An 18993-nucleotide genomic window follows, 5' to 3' on the forward strand; every position below is an offset into this window, starting at 1 on the left:
CTTACAATTTGAGGCATTAAACATGGAGAAATAAATTTGGAAGGGGTTTAAAAATTATTGGCAAGTAACCCACTGTTAACAATAGGGACTATATTCGTGAACAACGAAAATCAAGGGACGACAATTGTGGTCTCGGACCTAATAGGATAGAAAGAGTTGACAAATCTTAAAAAAACTTGGTATGACCAAAGCTTAATAAATTATAACACTGCTTGCAAAGTTTCATAACAATAGGATATATATTATAGACAATATGTTAAATTCTATACTCATCTTTGCGTGTTAAATTTTGACGTTAAAATTGAATAATTTCAACTATCAACATTTTGGGCTTTGAAAATTAAAATATTGCCAAAAAATACTTTTTAAATGCTCTAATATATCATTTATTATGTACTTAAAGCAATAGAGTACTCATTTGATTTATCAGACTTAGCATAATTATTCAAAAGTCAAATTTATATCAGCCTGGGCCTAAAAATTGAGGTTTTTCAATGAAAGGGGGCCTTACATGAAGATGTAATTTTTTCCAGCAATTTTAAATTTGTGAAGCTTTTTGGTTATAAATAATCCTTACATATGTATTGAATGTACTTTAAATGGAAAGAAAAGTCACAAATAACACATCATATTAGTTTAAAAGGGTCTTAAGCCAAGTAAGACTGGAAAAAAATAAGGGTCAATTTAGGCCGTGCCACATATTTACATTAAAAAATGCATATTGAGGCTATAAGAAATAAAAAATTGTGTCTTTTTTATCATTTCTATACTCATGTGACATGATACAACAAATCTGAGCACAGAAAGACTCTTGCAATTAACTTTTCTTACAGACAGTATGGTCTGATACAAAGAATTTTGCCTTTTTAATGAAAAACTTGAATGCAATTTTAGTCTCAACAGGCTTATATTTAAACCACTTGCTATCCTACAGAAGAAAAGAAAGATATTATGTGAGATGGAACAGGTACAATAGACATTGTAAAGTGCTTTTGATACAAATTTAGTGAGCTCTTGATTGTGGACTTCAAATTTTATGTACCAAGAACCCCACTTTTGACTTCATCCAAACAGGGCGTTAGACAAGGGTCATTTATACAACACATTTTGTACATATTGTCTGAGATAATCTTCTTTTCTGTAGATTCTGAGTTCATAAACAAGTAAAAGAACTAGATAAAGGCATAGAAACACAAGTATTGACACATGAAAACCTTTCAGATAGAAAGTCAGGATGCCATGTTTGCATCAATATTGAAAAAGCCTTAAAATGCCTATTTTGACCATAAAATGCTAAAATTTGTCATTTTTGAAGAAATTCTATAAAATAAAAGTTTAAATCCTTTAGTTTCATGCTATTTGACAAATTGACACCACCAAATCATTTAGGGAAGTTGCCAAAGTACAGATTCTATATTTACAGACTTCACCTCTTAGGTCCGAGAACACAATTAATTCGTAGTGCATTTCTTTTAGAACATAAATGAAAATTAAAAAAATCCCACCTGCGCTTTCTCAATGAAATTTTTACAGTGTGTTGTACTACTTTTGGGACAAGTTATATCAAAATTATAGAAAACTTCATCGCCTCTAACTCAAAATATGGACAATTTTGTGTTTAGGGTGTCTTGAAATCTTTTGACAGCTTCCGAAGTGCTAATTTTTAACCTTTTTCAGCTGGACCAAATCACTACTTTCCTGTAAAATTCTGGACCCAAATTTTTTTACAGTGTAATTTCACCCCACTACTTACAATTTGAGGCATTAAACATGGAGAAATAAATTTGGAAGGGGTTTAAAAATTATTGGCAAGTAACCCACTGTTAACAATAGGGACTATATTCGTGAACAACGAAAATCAAGGGACGACAATTGTGGTCTCGGACCTAATAGGATAGAAACAGTTGACAAATCTTAAAAAAACTTGGTATGACCAAAGCTTAATAAATTATAACACTGCTTGCAAAGTTTCATAACAATAGGATATATATTATAGACAATATGTTAAATTCTATACTCATCTTTGCGTGTTAAATTTTGACGTTAAAATTGAATAATTTCAACTATCAACATTTTGGGCTTTGAAAATTAAAATATTGCCAAAAAATACTTTTTAAATGCTCTAATATATCATTTATTATGTACTTAAAGCAATAGAGTACTCATTTGATTTATCAGACTTAGCATAATTATTCAAAAGTCAAATTTATATCAGCCTGGGCCTAAAAATTGAGGTTTTTCAATGAAAGGGGGCCTTACATGAAGATGTAATTTTTTCCAGCAATTTTAAATTTGTGAAGCTTTTTGGTTATAAATAATCCTTACATATGTATTGAATGTACTTTAAATGGAAAGAAAAGTCACAAATAACACATCATATTAGTTTAAAAGGGTCTTAAGCCAAGTAAGACTGGAAAAAAATAAGGGTCAATTTAGGCCGTGCCACATATTTACATTAAAAAATGCATATTGAGGCTATAAGAAATAAAAAATTGTGTCTTTTTTATCATTTCTATACTCATGTGACATGATACAACAAATCTGAGCACAGAAAGACTCTTGCAATTAACTTTTCTTACAGACAGTATGGTCTGATACAAAGAATTTTGCCTTTTTAATGAAAAACTTGAATGCAATTTTAGTCTCAACAGGCTTATATTTAAACCACTTGCTATCCTACAGAAGAAAAGAAAGATATTATGTGAGATGGAACAGGTACAATAGACATTGTAAAGTGCTTTTGATACAAATTTAGTGAGCTCTTGATTGTGGACTTCAAATTTTATGTACCAAGAACCCCACTTTTGACTTCATCCAAACAGGGCGTTAGACAAGGGTCATTTATACAACACATTTTGTACATATTGTCTGAGATAATCTTCTTTTCTGTAGATTCTGAGTTCATAAACAAGTAAAAGAACTAGATAAAGGCATAGAAACACAAGTATTGACACATGAAAACCTTTCAGATAGAAAGTCAGGATGCCATGTTTGCATCAATATTGAAAAAGCCTTAAAATGCCTATTTTGACCATAAAATGCTAAAATTTGTCATTTTTGAAGAAATTCTATAAAATAAAAGTTTAAATCCTTTAGTTTCATGCTATTTGACAAATTGACACCACCAAATCATTTAGGGAAGTTGCCAAAGTACAGATTCTATATTTACAGACTTCACCTCTTAGGTCCGAGAACACAATTAATTCGTAGTGCATTTCTTTTAGAACATAAATGAAAATTAAAAAAATCCCACCTGCGCTTTCTCAATGAAATTTTTACAGTGTGTTGTACTACTTTTGGGACAAGTTATATCAAAATTATAGAAAACTTCATCGCCTCTAACTCAAAATATGGACAATTTTGTGTTTAGGGTGTCTTGAAATCTTTTGACAGCTTCCGAAGTGCTAATTTTTAACCTTTTTCAGCTGGACCAAATCACTACTTTCCTGTAAAATTCTGGACCCAAATTTTTTTACAGTGTAATTTCACCCCACTACTTACAATTTGAGGCATTAAACATGGAGAAATAAATTTGGAAGGGGTTTAAAAATTATTGGCAAGTAACCCACTGTTAACAATAGGGACTATATTCGTGAACAACGAAAATCAAGGGACGACAATTGTGGTCTCGGACCTAATAGGATAGAAAGAGTTGACAAATCTTAAAAAAACTTGGTATGACCAAAGCTTAATAAATTATAACACTGCTTGCAAAGTTTCATAACAATAGGATATATATTATAGACAATATGTTAAATTCTATACTCATCTTTGCGTGTTAAATTTTGACGTTAAAATTGAATAATTTCAACTATCAACATTTTGGGCTTTGAAAATTAAAATATTGCCAAAAAATACTTTTTAAATGCTCTAATATATCATTTATTATGTACTTAAAGCAATAGAGTACTCATTTGATTTATCAGACTTAGCATAATTATTCAAAAGTCAAATTTATATCAGCCTGGGCCTAAAAATTGAGGTTTTTCAATGAAAGGGGGCCTTACATGAAGATGTAATTTTTTCCAGCAATTTTAAATTTGTGAAGCTTTTTGGTTATAAATAATCCTTACATATGTATTGAATGTACTTTAAATGGAAAGAAAAGTCACAAATAACACATCATATTAGTTTAAAAGGGTCTTAAGCCAAGTAAGACTGGAAAAAAATAAGGGTCAATTTAGGCCGTGCCACATATTTACATTAAAAAATGCATATTGAGGCTATAAGAAATAAAAAATTGTGTCTTTTTTATCATTTCTATACTCATGTGACATGATACAACAAATCTGAGCACAGAAAGACTCTTGCAATTAACTTTTCTTACAGACAGTATGGTCTGATACAAAGAATTTTGCCTTTTTAATGAAAAACTTGAATGCAATTTTAGTCTCAACAGGCTTATATTTAAACCACTTGCTATCCTACAGAAGAAAAGAAAGATATTATGTGAGATGGAACAGGTACAATAGACATTGTAAAGTGCTTTTGATACAAATTTAGTGAGCTCTTGATTGTGGACTTCAAATTTTATGTACCAAGAACCCCACTTTTGACTTCATCCAAACAGGGCGTTAGACAAGGGTCATTTATACAACACATTTTGTACATATTGTCTGAGATAATCTTCTTTTCTGTAGATTCTGAGTTCATAAACAAGTAAAAGAACTAGATAAAGGCATAGAAACACAAGTATTGACACATGAAAACCTTTCAGATAGAAAGTCAGGATGCCATGTTTGCATCAATATTGAAAAAGCCTTAAAATGCCTATTTTGACCATAAAATGCTAAAATTTGTCATTTTTGAAGAAATTCTATAAAATAAAAGTTTAAATCCTTTAGTTTCATGCTATTTGACAAATTGACACCACCAAATCATTTAGGGAAGTTGCCAAAGTACAGATTCTATATTTACAGACTTCACCTCTTAGGTCCGAGAACACAATTAATTCGTAGTGCATTTCTTTTAGAACATAAATGAAAATTAAAAAAATCCCACCTGCGCTTTCTCAATGAAATTTTTACAGTGTGTTGTACTACTTTTGGGACAAGTTATATCAAAATTATAGAAAACTTCATCGCCTCTAACTCAAAATATGGACAATTTTGTGTTTAGGGTGTCTTGAAATCTTTTGACAGCTTCCGAAGTGCTAATTTTTAACCTTTTTCAGCTGGACCAAATCACTACTTTCCTGTAAAATTCTGGACCCAAATTTTTTTACAGTGTAATTTCACCCCACTACTTACAATTTGAGGCATTAAACATGGAGAAATAAATTTGGAAGGGGTTTAAAAATTATTGGCAAGTAACCCACTGTTAACAATAGGGACTATATTCGTGAACAACGAAAATCAAGGGACGACAATTGTGGTCTCGGACCTAATAGGATAGAAACAGTTGACAAATCTTAAAAAAACTTGGTATGACCAAAGCTTAATAAATTATAACACTGCTTGCAAAGTTTCATAACAATAGGATATATATTATAGACAATATGTTAAATTCTATACTCATCTTTGCGTGTTAAATTTTGACGTTAAAATTGAATAATTTCAACTATCAACATTTTGGGCTTTGAAAATTAAAATATTGCCAAAAAATACTTTTTAAATGCTCTAATATATCATTTATTATGTACTTAAAGCAATAGAGTACTCATTTGATTTATCAGACTTAGCATAATTATTCAAAAGTCAAATTTATATCAGCCTGGGCCTAAAAATTGAGGTTTTTCAATGAAAGGGGGCCTTACATGAAGATGTAATTTTTTCCAGCAATTTTAAATTTGTGAAGCTTTTTGGTTATAAATAATCCTTACATATGTATTGAATGTACTTTAAATGGAAAGAAAAGTCACAAATAACACATCATATTAGTTTAAAAGGGTCTTAAGCCAAGTAAGACTGGAAAAAAATAAGGGTCAATTTAGGCCGTGCCACATATTTACATTAAAAAATGCATATTGAGGCTATAAGAAATAAAAAATTGTGTCTTTTTTATCATTTCTATACTCATGTGACATGATACAACAAATCTGAGCACAGAAAGACTCTTGCAATTAACTTTTCTTACAGACAGTATGGTCTGATACAAAGAATTTTGCCTTTTTAATGAAAAACTTGAATGCAATTTTAGTCTCAACAGGCTTATATTTAAACCACTTGCTATCCTACAGAAGAAAAGAAAGATATTATGTGAGATGGAACAGGTACAATAGACATTGTAAAGTGCTTTTGATACAAATTTAGTGAGCTCTTGATTGTGGACTTCAAATTTTATGTACCAAGAACCCCACTTTTGACTTCATCCAAACAGGGCGTTAGACAAGGGTCATTTATACAACACATTTTGTACATATTGTCTGAGATAATCTTCTTTTCTGTAGATTCTGAGTTCATAAACAAGTAAAAGAACTAGATAAAGGCATAGAAACACAAGTATTGACACATGAAAACCTTTCAGATAGAAAGTCAGGATGCCATGTTTGCATCAATATTGAAAAAGCCTTAAAATGCCTATTTTGACCATAAAATGCTAAAATTTGTCATTTTTGAAGAAATTCTATAAAATAAAAGTTTAAATCCTTTAGTTTCATGCTATTTGACAAATTGACACCACCAAATCATTTAGGGAAGTTGCCAAAGTACAGATTCTATATTTACAGACTTCACCTCTTAGGTCCGAGAACACAATTAATTCGTAGTGCATTTCTTTTAGAACATAAATGAAAATTAAAAAAATCCCACCTGCGCTTTCTCAATGAAATTTTTACAGTGTGTTGTACTACTTTTGGGACAAGTTATATCAAAATTATAGAAAACTTCATCGCCTCTAACTCAAAATATGGACAATTTTGTGTTTAGGGTGTCTTGAAATCTTTTGACAGCTTCCGAAGTGCTAATTTTTAACCTTTTTCAGCTGGACCAAATCACTACTTTCCTGTAAAATTCTGGACCCAAATTTTTTTACAGTGTAATTTCACCCCACTACTTACAATTTGAGGCATTAAACATGGAGAAATAAATTTGGAAGGGGTTTAAAAATTATTGGCAAGTAACCCACTGTTAACAATAGGGACTATATTCGTGAACAACGAAAATCAAGGGACGACAATTGTGGTCTCGGACCTAATAGGATAGAAAGAGTTGACAAATCTTAAAAAAACTTGGTATGACCAAAGCTTAATAAATTATAACACTGCTTGCAAAGTTTCATAACAATAGGATATATATTATAGACAATATGTTAAATTCTATACTCATCTTTGCGTGTTAAATTTTGACGTTAAAATTGAATAATTTCAACTATCAACATTTTGGGCTTTGAAAATTAAAATATTGCCAAAAAATACTTTTTAAATGCTCTAATATATCATTTATTATGTACTTAAAGCAATAGAGTACTCATTTGATTTATCAGACTTAGCATAATTATTCAAAAGTCAAATTTATATCAGCCTGGGCCTAAAAATTGAGGTTTTTCAATGAAAGGGGGCCTTACATGAAGATGTAATTTTTTCCAGCAATTTTAAATTTGTGAAGCTTTTTGGTTATAAATAATCCTTACATATGTATTGAATGTACTTTAAATGGAAAGAAAAGTCACAAATAACACATCATATTAGTTTAAAAGGGTCTTAAGCCAAGTAAGACTGGAAAAAAATAAGGGTCAATTTAGGCCGTGCCACATATTTACATTAAAAAATGCATATTGAGGCTATAAGAAATAAAAAATTGTGTCTTTTTTATCATTTCTATACTCATGTGACATGATACAACAAATCTGAGCACAGAAAGACTCTTGCAATTAACTTTTCTTACAGACAGTATGGTCTGATACAAAGAATTTTGCCTTTTTAATGAAAAACTTGAATGCAATTTTAGTCTCAACAGGCTTATATTTAAACCACTTGCTATCCTACAGAAGAAAAGAAAGATATTATGTGAGATGGAACAGGTACAATAGACATTGTAAAGTGCTTTTGATACAAATTTAGTGAGCTCTTGATTGTGGACTTCAAATTTTATGTACCAAGAACCCCACTTTTGACTTCATCCAAACAGGGCGTTAGACAAGGGTCATTTATACAACACATTTTGTACATATTGTCTGAGATAATCTTCTTTTCTGTAGATTCTGAGTTCATAAACAAGTAAAAGAACTAGATAAAGGCATAGAAACACAAGTATTGACACATGAAAACCTTTCAGATAGAAAGTCAGGATGCCATGTTTGCATCAATATTGAAAAAGCCTTAAAATGCCTATTTTGACCATAAAATGCTAAAATTTGTCATTTTTGAAGAAATTCTATAAAATAAAAGTTTAAATCCTTTAGTTTCATGCTATTTGACAAATTGACACCACCAAATCATTTAGGGAAGTTGCCAAAGTACAGATTCTATATTTACAGACTTCACCTCTTAGGTCCGAGAACACAATTAATTCGTAGTGCATTTCTTTTAGAACATAAATGAAAATTAAAAAAATCCCACCTGCGCTTTCTCAATGAAATTTTTACAGTGTGTTGTACTACTTTTGGGACAAGTTATATCAAAATTATAGAAAACTTCATCGCCTCTAACTCAAAATATGGACAATTTTGTGTTTAGGGTGTCTTGAAATCTTTTGACAGCTTCCGAAGTGCTAATTTTTAACCTTTTTCAGCTGGACCAAATCACTACTTTCCTGTAAAATTCTGGACCCAAATTTTTTTACAGTGTAATTTCACCCCACTACTTACAATTTGAGGCATTAAACATGGAGAAATAAATTTGGAAGGGGTTTAAAAATTATTGGCAAGTAACCCACTGTTAACAATAGGGACTATATTCGTGAACAACGAAAATCAAGGGACGACAATTGTGGTCTCGGACCTAATAGGATAGAAAGAGTTGACAAATCTTAAAAAAACTTGGTATGACCAAAGCTTAATAAATTATAACACTGCTTGCAAAGTTTCATAACAATAGGATATATATTATAGACAATATGTTAAATTCTATACTCATCTTTGCGTGTTAAATTTTGACGTTAAAATTGAATAATTTCAACTATCAACATTTTGGGCTTTGAAAATTAAAATATTGCCAAAAAATACTTTTTAAATGCTCTAATATATCATTTATTATGTACTTAAAGCAATAGAGTACTCATTTGATTTATCAGACTTAGCATAATTATTCAAAAGTCAAATTTATATCAGCCTGGGCCTAAAAATTGAGGTTTTTCAATGAAAGGGGGCCTTACATGAAGATGTAATTTTTTCCAGCAATTTTAAATTTGTGAAGCTTTTTGGTTATAAATAATCCTTACATATGTATTGAATGTACTTTAAATGGAAAGAAAAGTCACAAATAACACATCATATTAGTTTAAAAGGGTCTTAAGCCAAGTAAGACTGGAAAAAAATAAGGGTCAATTTAGGCCGTGCCACATATTTACATTAAAAAATGCATATTGAGGCTATAAGAAATAAAAAATTGTGTCTTTTTTATCATTTCTATACTCATGTGACATGATACAACAAATCTGAGCACAGAAAGACTCTTGCAATTAACTTTTCTTACAGACAGTATGGTCTGATACAAAGAAATCAAGGGACGACAATTGTGGTCTCGGACCAAAGTAGATCAAATGAAGTATGACTATTTAGTGTATGTTCTTGTGTACATGATTTTAAAACTAATTATATCGTTAAATATGGCAAATTAATTACGAAAAACGCAAAGAAATATTTTTACCTGTCAAACTGTATCGATGTTCCACTGGTCGCCATTTTAGTCAAAGATTGTAATACTAGAATACTTTTTAGTATTACCTTTTATTTAAAAAAAAAAGGTATAGTACCTGTGACATTAATATCCTGATTCAATGCATAATACATACAATAATCCATAAATATAACAAGTTTTTCTAAAAATAGTAATCATGGGATCAATCATATGTACACAATTTAAATGCCAAATAAGGACTATTAAACCTCACTGATCATATATATACGGTAAAGTATGGCTATATTTCTTTTCAAAATATTGCTCTATTTATAAACGTTATGGCTGACATTTCAATCTTGTGTAATATTTGTAAACACCATTAATTTGTCACACTTAACTCTGAGTTTATTTGCGAGACTACGTTTTCGACTACAGTGTAACGATGATTTGTATTGCTGTAGTCTATACAAATCGTTGGGTGTACAGCGGAACTATTTAGAAAAAAAATCATAATTTAACTCTCATTGAGGAGGCTTTCAACAGGCACACTAGTACCATACATGTATCATTTCACAAGAAGTCTCAAATAAGGGAAAGTGCAGATGACAGCATATATTTTTCACATTTTCAAACATATGTTAATTGAATAGAAGCAGAGATTATATTTCTCTGATAGTAGTACCAATTTCTCCTGATAAGTACTATTACAATATTTCATTTTAATGATAAAAATATTGGATTTATCGTCATTTTTATTTATGACTTAATCGTTTAGAACTAATATTTTATGATGAAGCTTCAATCCTTTTTTTTTAATATCGAAGATTTGTAACACACGTCATTAAATGTCACGTGACACGGGTAGAATATTAATATTGGGTATCCTATTGTTTATTTTGCATCTAATCGTTACCAAGAGTATTCAGTCAATATAAATATGAATACTCTTATTAATTCAATCTTTCAAACATTGTCAAAAGCATACATTGTATATTTTCAAAGAGATTGCAGGAAAACTTTAAAATAAGCATGAAATAAATAGTTGTGCAATACCAAAATCGTTGATCTACGTAGGTAATAATATCGTACCTATTTATAGACGTTTCACAACAAATTCGTATATATTCAATCAGTGCGTGAACCGGTGACAAAATATTATCGCCCCTGTAAACAGTGGGCTCTTCTGACTAGAGGTAATCGGTAAAGAACAGCGGAAAATGGTGTACATTGTTTACGAGCTTGAAATGAGCTAACACAGACGAACTGAGACGTGTCAACGTAATGTGAATATGATAATGCACCAGGTAAATTATTAATTGTTATAGTGTGTGATAACATTGTGTGAGGGAATTCGACGTTTGATGTACCACTGTTCACTCCAGTGCAATTTATGACAATACCACTGCATCAATCAGAATTATTTTTTTTGCAGTGTTTTAAGAAATGATTTTGCTTTGTTGTCGCGTATTATTTGTGAAACATTCAATGTTTTAAAAATGCGAATTTTCTTTATAAAGTCAATGATTATGTTGACTTTTGAAGGCCAAACTTTCTACAGCCTTAAATACGCTAATGAAAGATCCAAAAACTATACCAATACATAACGACATGTTTATGAAATTATAACAAATCTATTGGTTAACAAATTTTTACTCGTTATTGCAAAATAATGAACTTAATATATCTGACATTTTCTCCCTACCCAAGTTACCCCTATACATTTTTATGATGTGGACTGGTCAGTGTTATTGAATCGTAGGCAATTTGATTGGATTAAGTTGTTATTAGTTTACCTTCAAACTTGTTTATGCTTTTCATACATGACTATTGATTAATTAGAACGTGCATGAATGTGTACGGTAACTAAAATGACCTTCAAACTGGACACTGGACGAGTCAATATTATGTTTTATCAATGAAAGTTAAGGTATGAAAGGTAAGAATTGCCACTTATTCGATTTTCACAAAATTTTCGGAATATTCAGTTGAAAGGTTATTTTTTAAAAGCCTATTGTGAAGAGTAAAGAGAAAGTTTACAAATAATACGTTTTGTTCCATTAAACAAGTCATTTTCGTAAGAGAAATACCGAAATATATTTTACGCACGACTACGGCAGGTAAAATTATTATTTATCATAATAAAAAAAAGCATTTTTCAGTCTCATTGGAATATGTTAATTACAATTAATCCCAAACTTAAGAAGTAAGTAACTAAAGTCAAAATATGTCCGATCTGCCTATTTCTGCACATTAATAGTCAATACGATCGTTTTAAAGTCAATTTCGTCTACCTCACAAAATCTTGTTAGGCACTATAAGTTTATCACATCATCGTATCTTCATATGATAGGTAAATAAGTGAATTTTCGATTTTAAGTGTCGTCAGGGTTCAAACATGGAATCATGCCAACCTTTCATTATTTTTTTTTAATACTAACCTATAGTCGGAACATCTTGATTTTCTCCCAATTTGTAAAGTTAATTATGCTGCTTGACATATATTTTTTTTGGGGAAAAAAATTGATATGCAGTCAAATGTGGCAGTTTTTAATATTTGTTGCTATGTGAAATAAAGGGAAGTAAATTAAAGTAAAAGAAGGCGCGCTTTTTCAAATAGTAAACAATTTAATTCAGATGCATAGTATTTTGTCAAATGATAAAGAATATCGTAGAAACTTGCTAGAAATTCATCTAATTTATAAAAGATATACAACATGACATACTGAAATCTGAAAAGGGGTAAAACCACCATACCTTGAACAAATTCAGTTAAAAAAAGGGGGGGGGGGGTAAAATGCTACGTACGAAATTTAGATTTTATTTATTTTTTGTCGACAGCCAAAAGATGATTTGACATGTAACTAACTACTTTTTCAATTTCATTGTAAAGTAAAATTGGCTTTTTTTGGGGTCTCTGTTTATTGTGGTCTGATGTTTTCAGGTTCTCTTTGGATTGCCAAATAATATTATATAATCATCTAATTGAATGTTCAAATTATTTTGCAGCGATGGTGTGTATGGAAGGAAGACTGTCATAAAACCCAACAGTTCCGGATGGCCCTTTAAATAATTGCTTAACATCAATAGCGATGTAAGATTCAAGTGTTTGATTTAGCACAAGTTTAGCCAGGTTTTCCTTGTAATTGTGGCAGAAAAACCACTAGACAGTGTCATGCATTGAAAGGATATCAAACGGATATTTTATGGAATGATTCTCGTACATATAAAATCATATGCATAGGAATGTGGAGCTACATGTAGTGTCTTTCATACAGCAATTTTTAATTTCCAATATAAACTCTGAAAAGACAAGAGCATAGAAATGTATACCAACGAGAAACATTCTTTGTGAATAAAATCATTCCAAAACTTAAATGTGTCATTAGTGTTGCATTATTTATCAGTAGAGATAATCAGATTCCAGTAAGATTGTCCAACTGATGGTTTTTGTTTGTTATCGTTTTTGTAAATCTTAGTTGTTTTGACAATCCGGGCTGTGCATGTTGCCCGACTGACCCTTTCAGTGTGAGACAATATTTTGTTTATGATAAACAAAATCACTGATTCAAGACTGGAGCGGACCCCTTTTAGGCAGTTAGTGCGAATCCTTTAGGTTTAAACCATTACATGCAATACGGGGGAGGGGGAAGATTTTTTTTTACTGAGTCAAACATTTTTCCTAATTATAATACATTGAGATTTAATATATACTTTGCTATATGTAGTGTGTATATTAAAGTATTGCCAACAAAATTCATCAAATTTGGGATCATAATATTGTTTAAGAAAAACCTCATAAAAGTTCATAATCTTCTGTAGCACACGTGCATGGTTAATTCGGATCACATATTTTCTATTCCGATGTTATAAGAATTCGAAGGTTCATATCATTTACAATATCATTCAAAAAATTTCTGGGATTTTTTTTTACTATCAACGTTGAACCTCGAGGTTACATTGTAGTAAAAAAAAATCCAATAAAAACGTTGAATGTAAATGATATGCACCTTTAAATCTTATATTGTAGGACTCATGTTGTTCAAACATAATGTGTTGATCAATTATGTTATGATGATTTTGATAAACTTCACATTAGGTAATCTTTCACGTATATTGATTACATTATATCGAGTTGTCCCAACGATATACTTGTCGGTGTGCTCGATCATACGAATGTACCGACATTCATAATTATAGACAAAATGACACAACTTTGAAAAATTCTTGTGACGAAACTACATTTCGGAACACGTTAAAAATTGGATACCCAGAAAGCTACATTATTAAGGTTTGATATATATTTTTTTTCAAAAAAAAAGAAAAATATGCAGTCAAATCTGGCAGTTTTTTTACACACCCTATGTTGAACAATAGGTTGTTCAATTAACAGCATGTTTGGCAATTAAAAAATCATATATTAACACATTTAGCTTTAACATATACTTTATTTATAGTGGTTGTATAAAAGTTATATAATGGTTTTGTGTTTTAAGAGATATTCATCCCTATGCATATCGGGTTTTATGCGTAAATTGTCTCTCCTGTTCTTAGACCTTTTCTATCTCTTTCATAAGAAGAGTGACTTTTCTATTGTTCTAGTGTCACTGGAAATCCCACTGTATTCAGAGAGGAAGCATAGAACAGAACAGACCTCTCTAGCCTGTACCAAAATGGACAGGTAAAATTATTTAAAAAAGTGTATCTGTTCCATTAATAAAAGTAAATTAAACATTCTTTACTTCTATATATTATTTTATAATGAGACAGACAAATACATATATGAAGTATTTGATGGTTTTATTTAACCAAATATATGTAGAATAAGAATCTGATTTGTCAGCAATATTTAATTTATCAGTCACACAGTGACATGTAGGTTTTATTTAACTTTAGTAGTATATTTTTAGTGTTGATTTTGATATCAACGGTCAGTAATTCCAGCATTTTCTAAATACAATTCGGTTAATGTTGCGATTACTTATTATTTAACATTGTTGGATCCACGATTTTCAAAAAAGGGGAGGTGCGCACCACAATATAAAGCTACTGACTGTCAAAATTCAGTATTAATATAGTTTTGAAAAGAAAAAAAAAATACAATCGGCCATTAGTCCTGTTCCCTAGAACTAAATTTTCTTCTCTCATTTAATTTCATTTTATGTCATAACAATAATGTATGTTCTTAAGCGAACAACATACAAACAAATTCAATACATATCGAACCGAAAACGCCGAATGACAATGCAGCAAAAACACAATCAAGAAAGTCTCAAGAATAAAGTCAAATCTACAAATATTTCCGGCAATTCCATTTTTAAAATCCTATTTTTTACGTTTTAGCAAAGCTATTCAAAAGGAGCTAAAAGAAAATGGATTCTGTGTAGTTACAGAAGTGGTACCGGAGGCCAAGTGTGACGAATATTTGGAAACCTTCCAAAAATGGTATGCAAGTGTCAAAGATGATGGACAACGCATGCGTACTTGGAAGTCTATTATAAAGACACATAGGATTGGGCACTTTGAAGCAGCATGGAAATGTCGCCTGCATAGCAAACCTGTATTTGAAAAGATATGGGGAACGGAGAAACTACTGACCAGTGTAGATGCCGTTGCACTCACACCACCTGCTGAGAAAGGTAATTAAGATTTGATAAAAATCAAAATCAATTAATCGCACCCCTATGACCGTATCAAGACACATAGTAATAGGGGCAGTCAATTGGTATGGGAAACCGAGAAACTACTGAGTAGCTTAGATATTGCACTTACATTTTGTAAGCATACTCTACAGAAAGGTAGTTCATATTTGATACAAGTAAAAAGGTACCATTAATGACAACCTCTAAAGCAAAACTATGTTGTCATACCAAATGAATTTAACCCCTCTTCTGTTGTATTTTTAACGAACATACAAATAAAAAATGTAAACTTTTTTTCACTCAAAAAGTATGCAACTGTTAAACTGACTTAATATGCATGCTCATATTAACATAACAAGATAAAAAAAAGTATTTTTATTTTTTTAAACAATAGGAGATGGACAGTTCAGAGAACCTGGTGGGTGTTGGTTACATCTTGATCAGGGCGTAAAAAGACTGGGAAACCATGCTTACCAAGGAGCTGTGTATGTAGAGGAGACAACGAAGAAAGACTACTGTTTCCGTGTCTTGAAAAACTCGCATGCTTACCATTCGGAATTCTTCAAGAAGTTCCCAAAAGTTGCTGACAAAACAAGAGATTATGAATTTTTCAAACTGAACAAAACTCAGCGCAAATGGTACGAAGACCAAGGATGTCCGTTGACGTATGTTCCTGTTCCGAAAGGAGGCATGGTTCTTTGGGATTCTCGTACAATACATGACACAGATCCACCGGAAGTCGGACGCCCAAACGCAGATAAATGGAGATGTGTCGTGTTTGTCAGTATGACGCCTGCCTTTTGGGCTGACGAATCTTGTCATGAATTCAAGCAAGGCGTTTATAAAAAAATGCAACTTACCACCCATTGGTCATCTCAGGGACAGAAAGCTTTTATGGATTATAAACCAAAGAAACGCAAAAGTGATGGTGCTTTTATTGACGAACAGTCAATCGAAGAGCTCCCTCCGGTAGCCAAAACAAAGCAAGTAAAATTATTGATGGGCGTTGAAAAGTATGATTTTGGTGACGGTAAACCAAATGGACCACCTGCTCCAACTTGGATACCATAGACTACGGACTATATGTTGTGCCATTTCAGCTTGGCTACCATATACTATTTTTTTGTGTCATATACAGCTGAATATTGTTTATAAAATTAATATGTCATGTTTAAAGAATTTTGTTTAAAACAAGCATAAAATATTTATATGCTAAAATGATACACTTATTTTGTAGCCATGTGTTCACATTTATGAACTCTTCATTGTTATACTTATCTACCTAAATGCAATGAAACACAACTTGTTTGAGTACTGTATTTTAATGTTACAACCTCACAATTCATTATTAAAATCACGTTTTTTCATCTGCATCAAAGTCCTTCAAGAGGAAACAAAAATAAAGTTTATTCATACACAATTTATATAGGCCCCCGCCCTAATTTTACTATTGTAAAAAAACATTGCGCAATCGTTTAAGCTCATTTCTAATGCACCGCACATACATTTATTAATTTAAATCTATTAAAAATGATATGTAAAAATTAAATTATTGATACATATATATATATAATTGTGAATATTATGCTGACAATCATTATCTTGGTACTTTTTAATGTATGCATTGAGTTTGAGATTAATACAATGTATTCCTTTATCTGCGTTGTGTTTGTATCTTTAACATAAGAACAATAAATAAATGGGAATGTGTGTTTCGGTCACAATTGATGCTTCCGCTAACAAACAACGTTATAAAGGGACATAACTCAAGAACGGTAAAGATGACTCTACCCATATTCGTACTTAGTTTTGTGGTAATAACAAGTGAAACTGCGAGCTACTGCTCACTGATGATACCCCCGCCGCAAGTGGATAATATTAATAGTGTAAAAATATGCAAGTGTTCGGTAAACAGGAAGTTGTCGAGTGATGAATCTGAAAACGCATCACACGGTATAGCTGACTTATATAAATCCTGAAACCAAATTTCAGAAATCCTTGTATTGTAGTTCCTGAGAAAAATGTGACGAAAATTTTTAACTTGGTTATCATGTGTAGAATCATACAAGTGTTCGGTAAACAGGAAGTTGTCGAGTGATGAATCTGAAAACGCATCACACGGTATAGCTGACTTATATAAATCCTGAAACCAAATTTCAGAAATCCTTGTATTGTAGTTCCTGAGAAAAATGTGACGAAAATTTTCAACTTGGCTATCATGTGTAAAATCATACAAGTGTTCGGTAAACAGGAAGTTGTCGAGTGATGAATCTGAAAACGCATCACACGGTATAGCTGACTTATATAAATCCTGAAACCAAATTTCAGAAATCCTTGTATTGTAGTTCCTGAGAAAAATGTGACGAAAATTTTCAACTTGGCTATCATGTGTAAAATCAGACAAGTGTTCGGTAAACAGGAAGTTGTCAAGTGATGAATCTGAAAACGCATCACACGGTGTGGTTGACATATATAAATGTTGATACCAAATTACAGAAAGGGTGGATGTGTAGTTCCTGAGAAAAATGTGACGAAAGTTTCATGGGACGGACTGACTGACGGACTGACTGACGGACTGATGGACGGACGGACTGACAGACAGAGGTAAAACAGTATACCCCCCCTTTTTTAAAGCGGGGGTATAATTAAGCATTATGTATAAGTTTCATAACATTTGATTGACAAAAAAGGTAAGTTAGAGAGCGGGAACGAAACATTCAGCCACTTTTTAGCTCACCTGGACTGAAGGGCCAAGTGAGCTTTTCTCATCACTTGGCGTCCGTCGTCCGTCGTCGTCATCATCCGTTGTCGTTAACTTTTACAAAAATCTTCTCCTCTGAAACTACTGGGCCAAATTAAACCAAACTTGGCCACACTCATTACTAGTTAAAAAAAAGTGTGTCCGGTGACCTGGCCAACCAACCAAGATGGCCGCCATGGCTAAAAATAGAACATAGGGGTAAAATGTAGATTTTGGCTTATATCTCTGTAACCAAAGCATTTAGAGTAAATCTGACAGGAGTGAAATAGTTTATCAGGTTAAGATCTATCTGCCCTAATATTTTCAGATGAATCGGAGTAACCGTTGTTGGGTTGCTCCCCCTAAATTAGTAATTTTAAGGAAATTTTGCCGTTTTTGGTTATTTTCTTGAATATTATTATTGATAGAGATAAACTGTAAACAGCAAGGTTCAGCAAAGTAAGATCTACAAATAAATCAGCATGACCAAAATGGTCAACTGACTCCTAAAGGAGTAATTGCCCTTTATAGTCAATTTTTTGTAAATTTTTGTAATCTTTAAATTTACTAAAATCTTCTTCTGAAACTACTAAGAAAAATTTAACCAATCTTGTCCACAATTATCATTAGGGTATCTAGTCTAAAAAAAAAATGTGTCCGATGACCCCTCCCATGAACCGTAAACGTCGACATGGCTAAAATAGTATATAGGGTAAAATGCAGTTTTTGGCTTATATCTTTGAAACCAAATTCTATTTAGAGCAAATCTGCAGTGGATAAATTTGTTCATTAGGTCAAGATCTATCTGCCCTGAAATTTTCAGACTAATCGGGCAACTTTTTGTTGGGTTGCTGAATTGTAATTTTAAAAAAGAATTGCAGCTTTTGGTTATTATC

General features: G+C 31.6%; 2 protein-coding genes across 5 annotated transcripts in view; one reads left to right on the plus strand and one right to left on the minus strand.

Annotated features, from left to right (window-relative positions):
- LOC143056593 (uncharacterized) overlaps nucleotides 1–9934 on the minus strand; it is a 35902-nt gene extending 25968 nt beyond the window's left edge. The window contains exon 1 of the mRNA XM_076229693.1: nucleotides 9746–9934. Within this exon, the coding sequence (XP_076085808.1) occupies nucleotides 9746–9780 (35 nt within the window). The 5' untranslated portion in view covers nucleotides 9781–9934. The remainder of the gene's footprint in view (nucleotides 1–9745) is intronic.
- An 11-nt stretch (nucleotides 9935–9945) lies between these two features.
- Nucleotides 9946–17014, plus strand: LOC143056591 (uncharacterized). 4 transcript variants are annotated; one of them, XM_076229691.1, is made up of 4 exons: nucleotides 9946–10005; nucleotides 14345–14396; nucleotides 15059–15354; nucleotides 15752–17014. In XM_076229691.1, the coding sequence occupies exons 2-4, from the start codon at nucleotides 14389–14391 to the stop codon at nucleotides 16426–16428; spliced, it is 981 nt and encodes a 326-aa protein (XP_076085806.1). In that variant the 5' UTR covers nucleotides 9946–10005; nucleotides 14345–14388; the 3' UTR covers nucleotides 16429–17014. The 4 variants fall into 4 exon arrangements, with proteins under 4 accessions (XP_076085806.1, XP_076085804.1, XP_076085807.1 ...); XM_076229689.1 differs by having other exon boundaries at nucleotides 9988–10005; nucleotides 14318–14396; XM_076229692.1 differs by having other exon boundaries at nucleotides 9988–10005; nucleotides 14318–14396; nucleotides 15755–17014.
- Nucleotides 17015–18993: the final 1979 nt, after the last annotated feature.

Source organism: Mytilus galloprovincialis, chromosome 13 (genome assembly GCF_965363235.1).
Source record: "Mytilus galloprovincialis chromosome 13, xbMytGall1.hap1.1, whole genome shotgun sequence".
NCBI lineage: Eukaryota > Metazoa > Mollusca > Bivalvia > Mytilida > Mytilidae > Mytilus > Mytilus galloprovincialis.

Coding starts and splice junctions, on each gene's coding strand:
- LOC143056591 (XM_076229691.1), top strand. Junction 15,355..15,751: donor CACACCACCTGCTGAGAAAG/GTAATTAAGATT, acceptor TTTAAACAATAG/GAGATGGACAGTTCAGAGAA.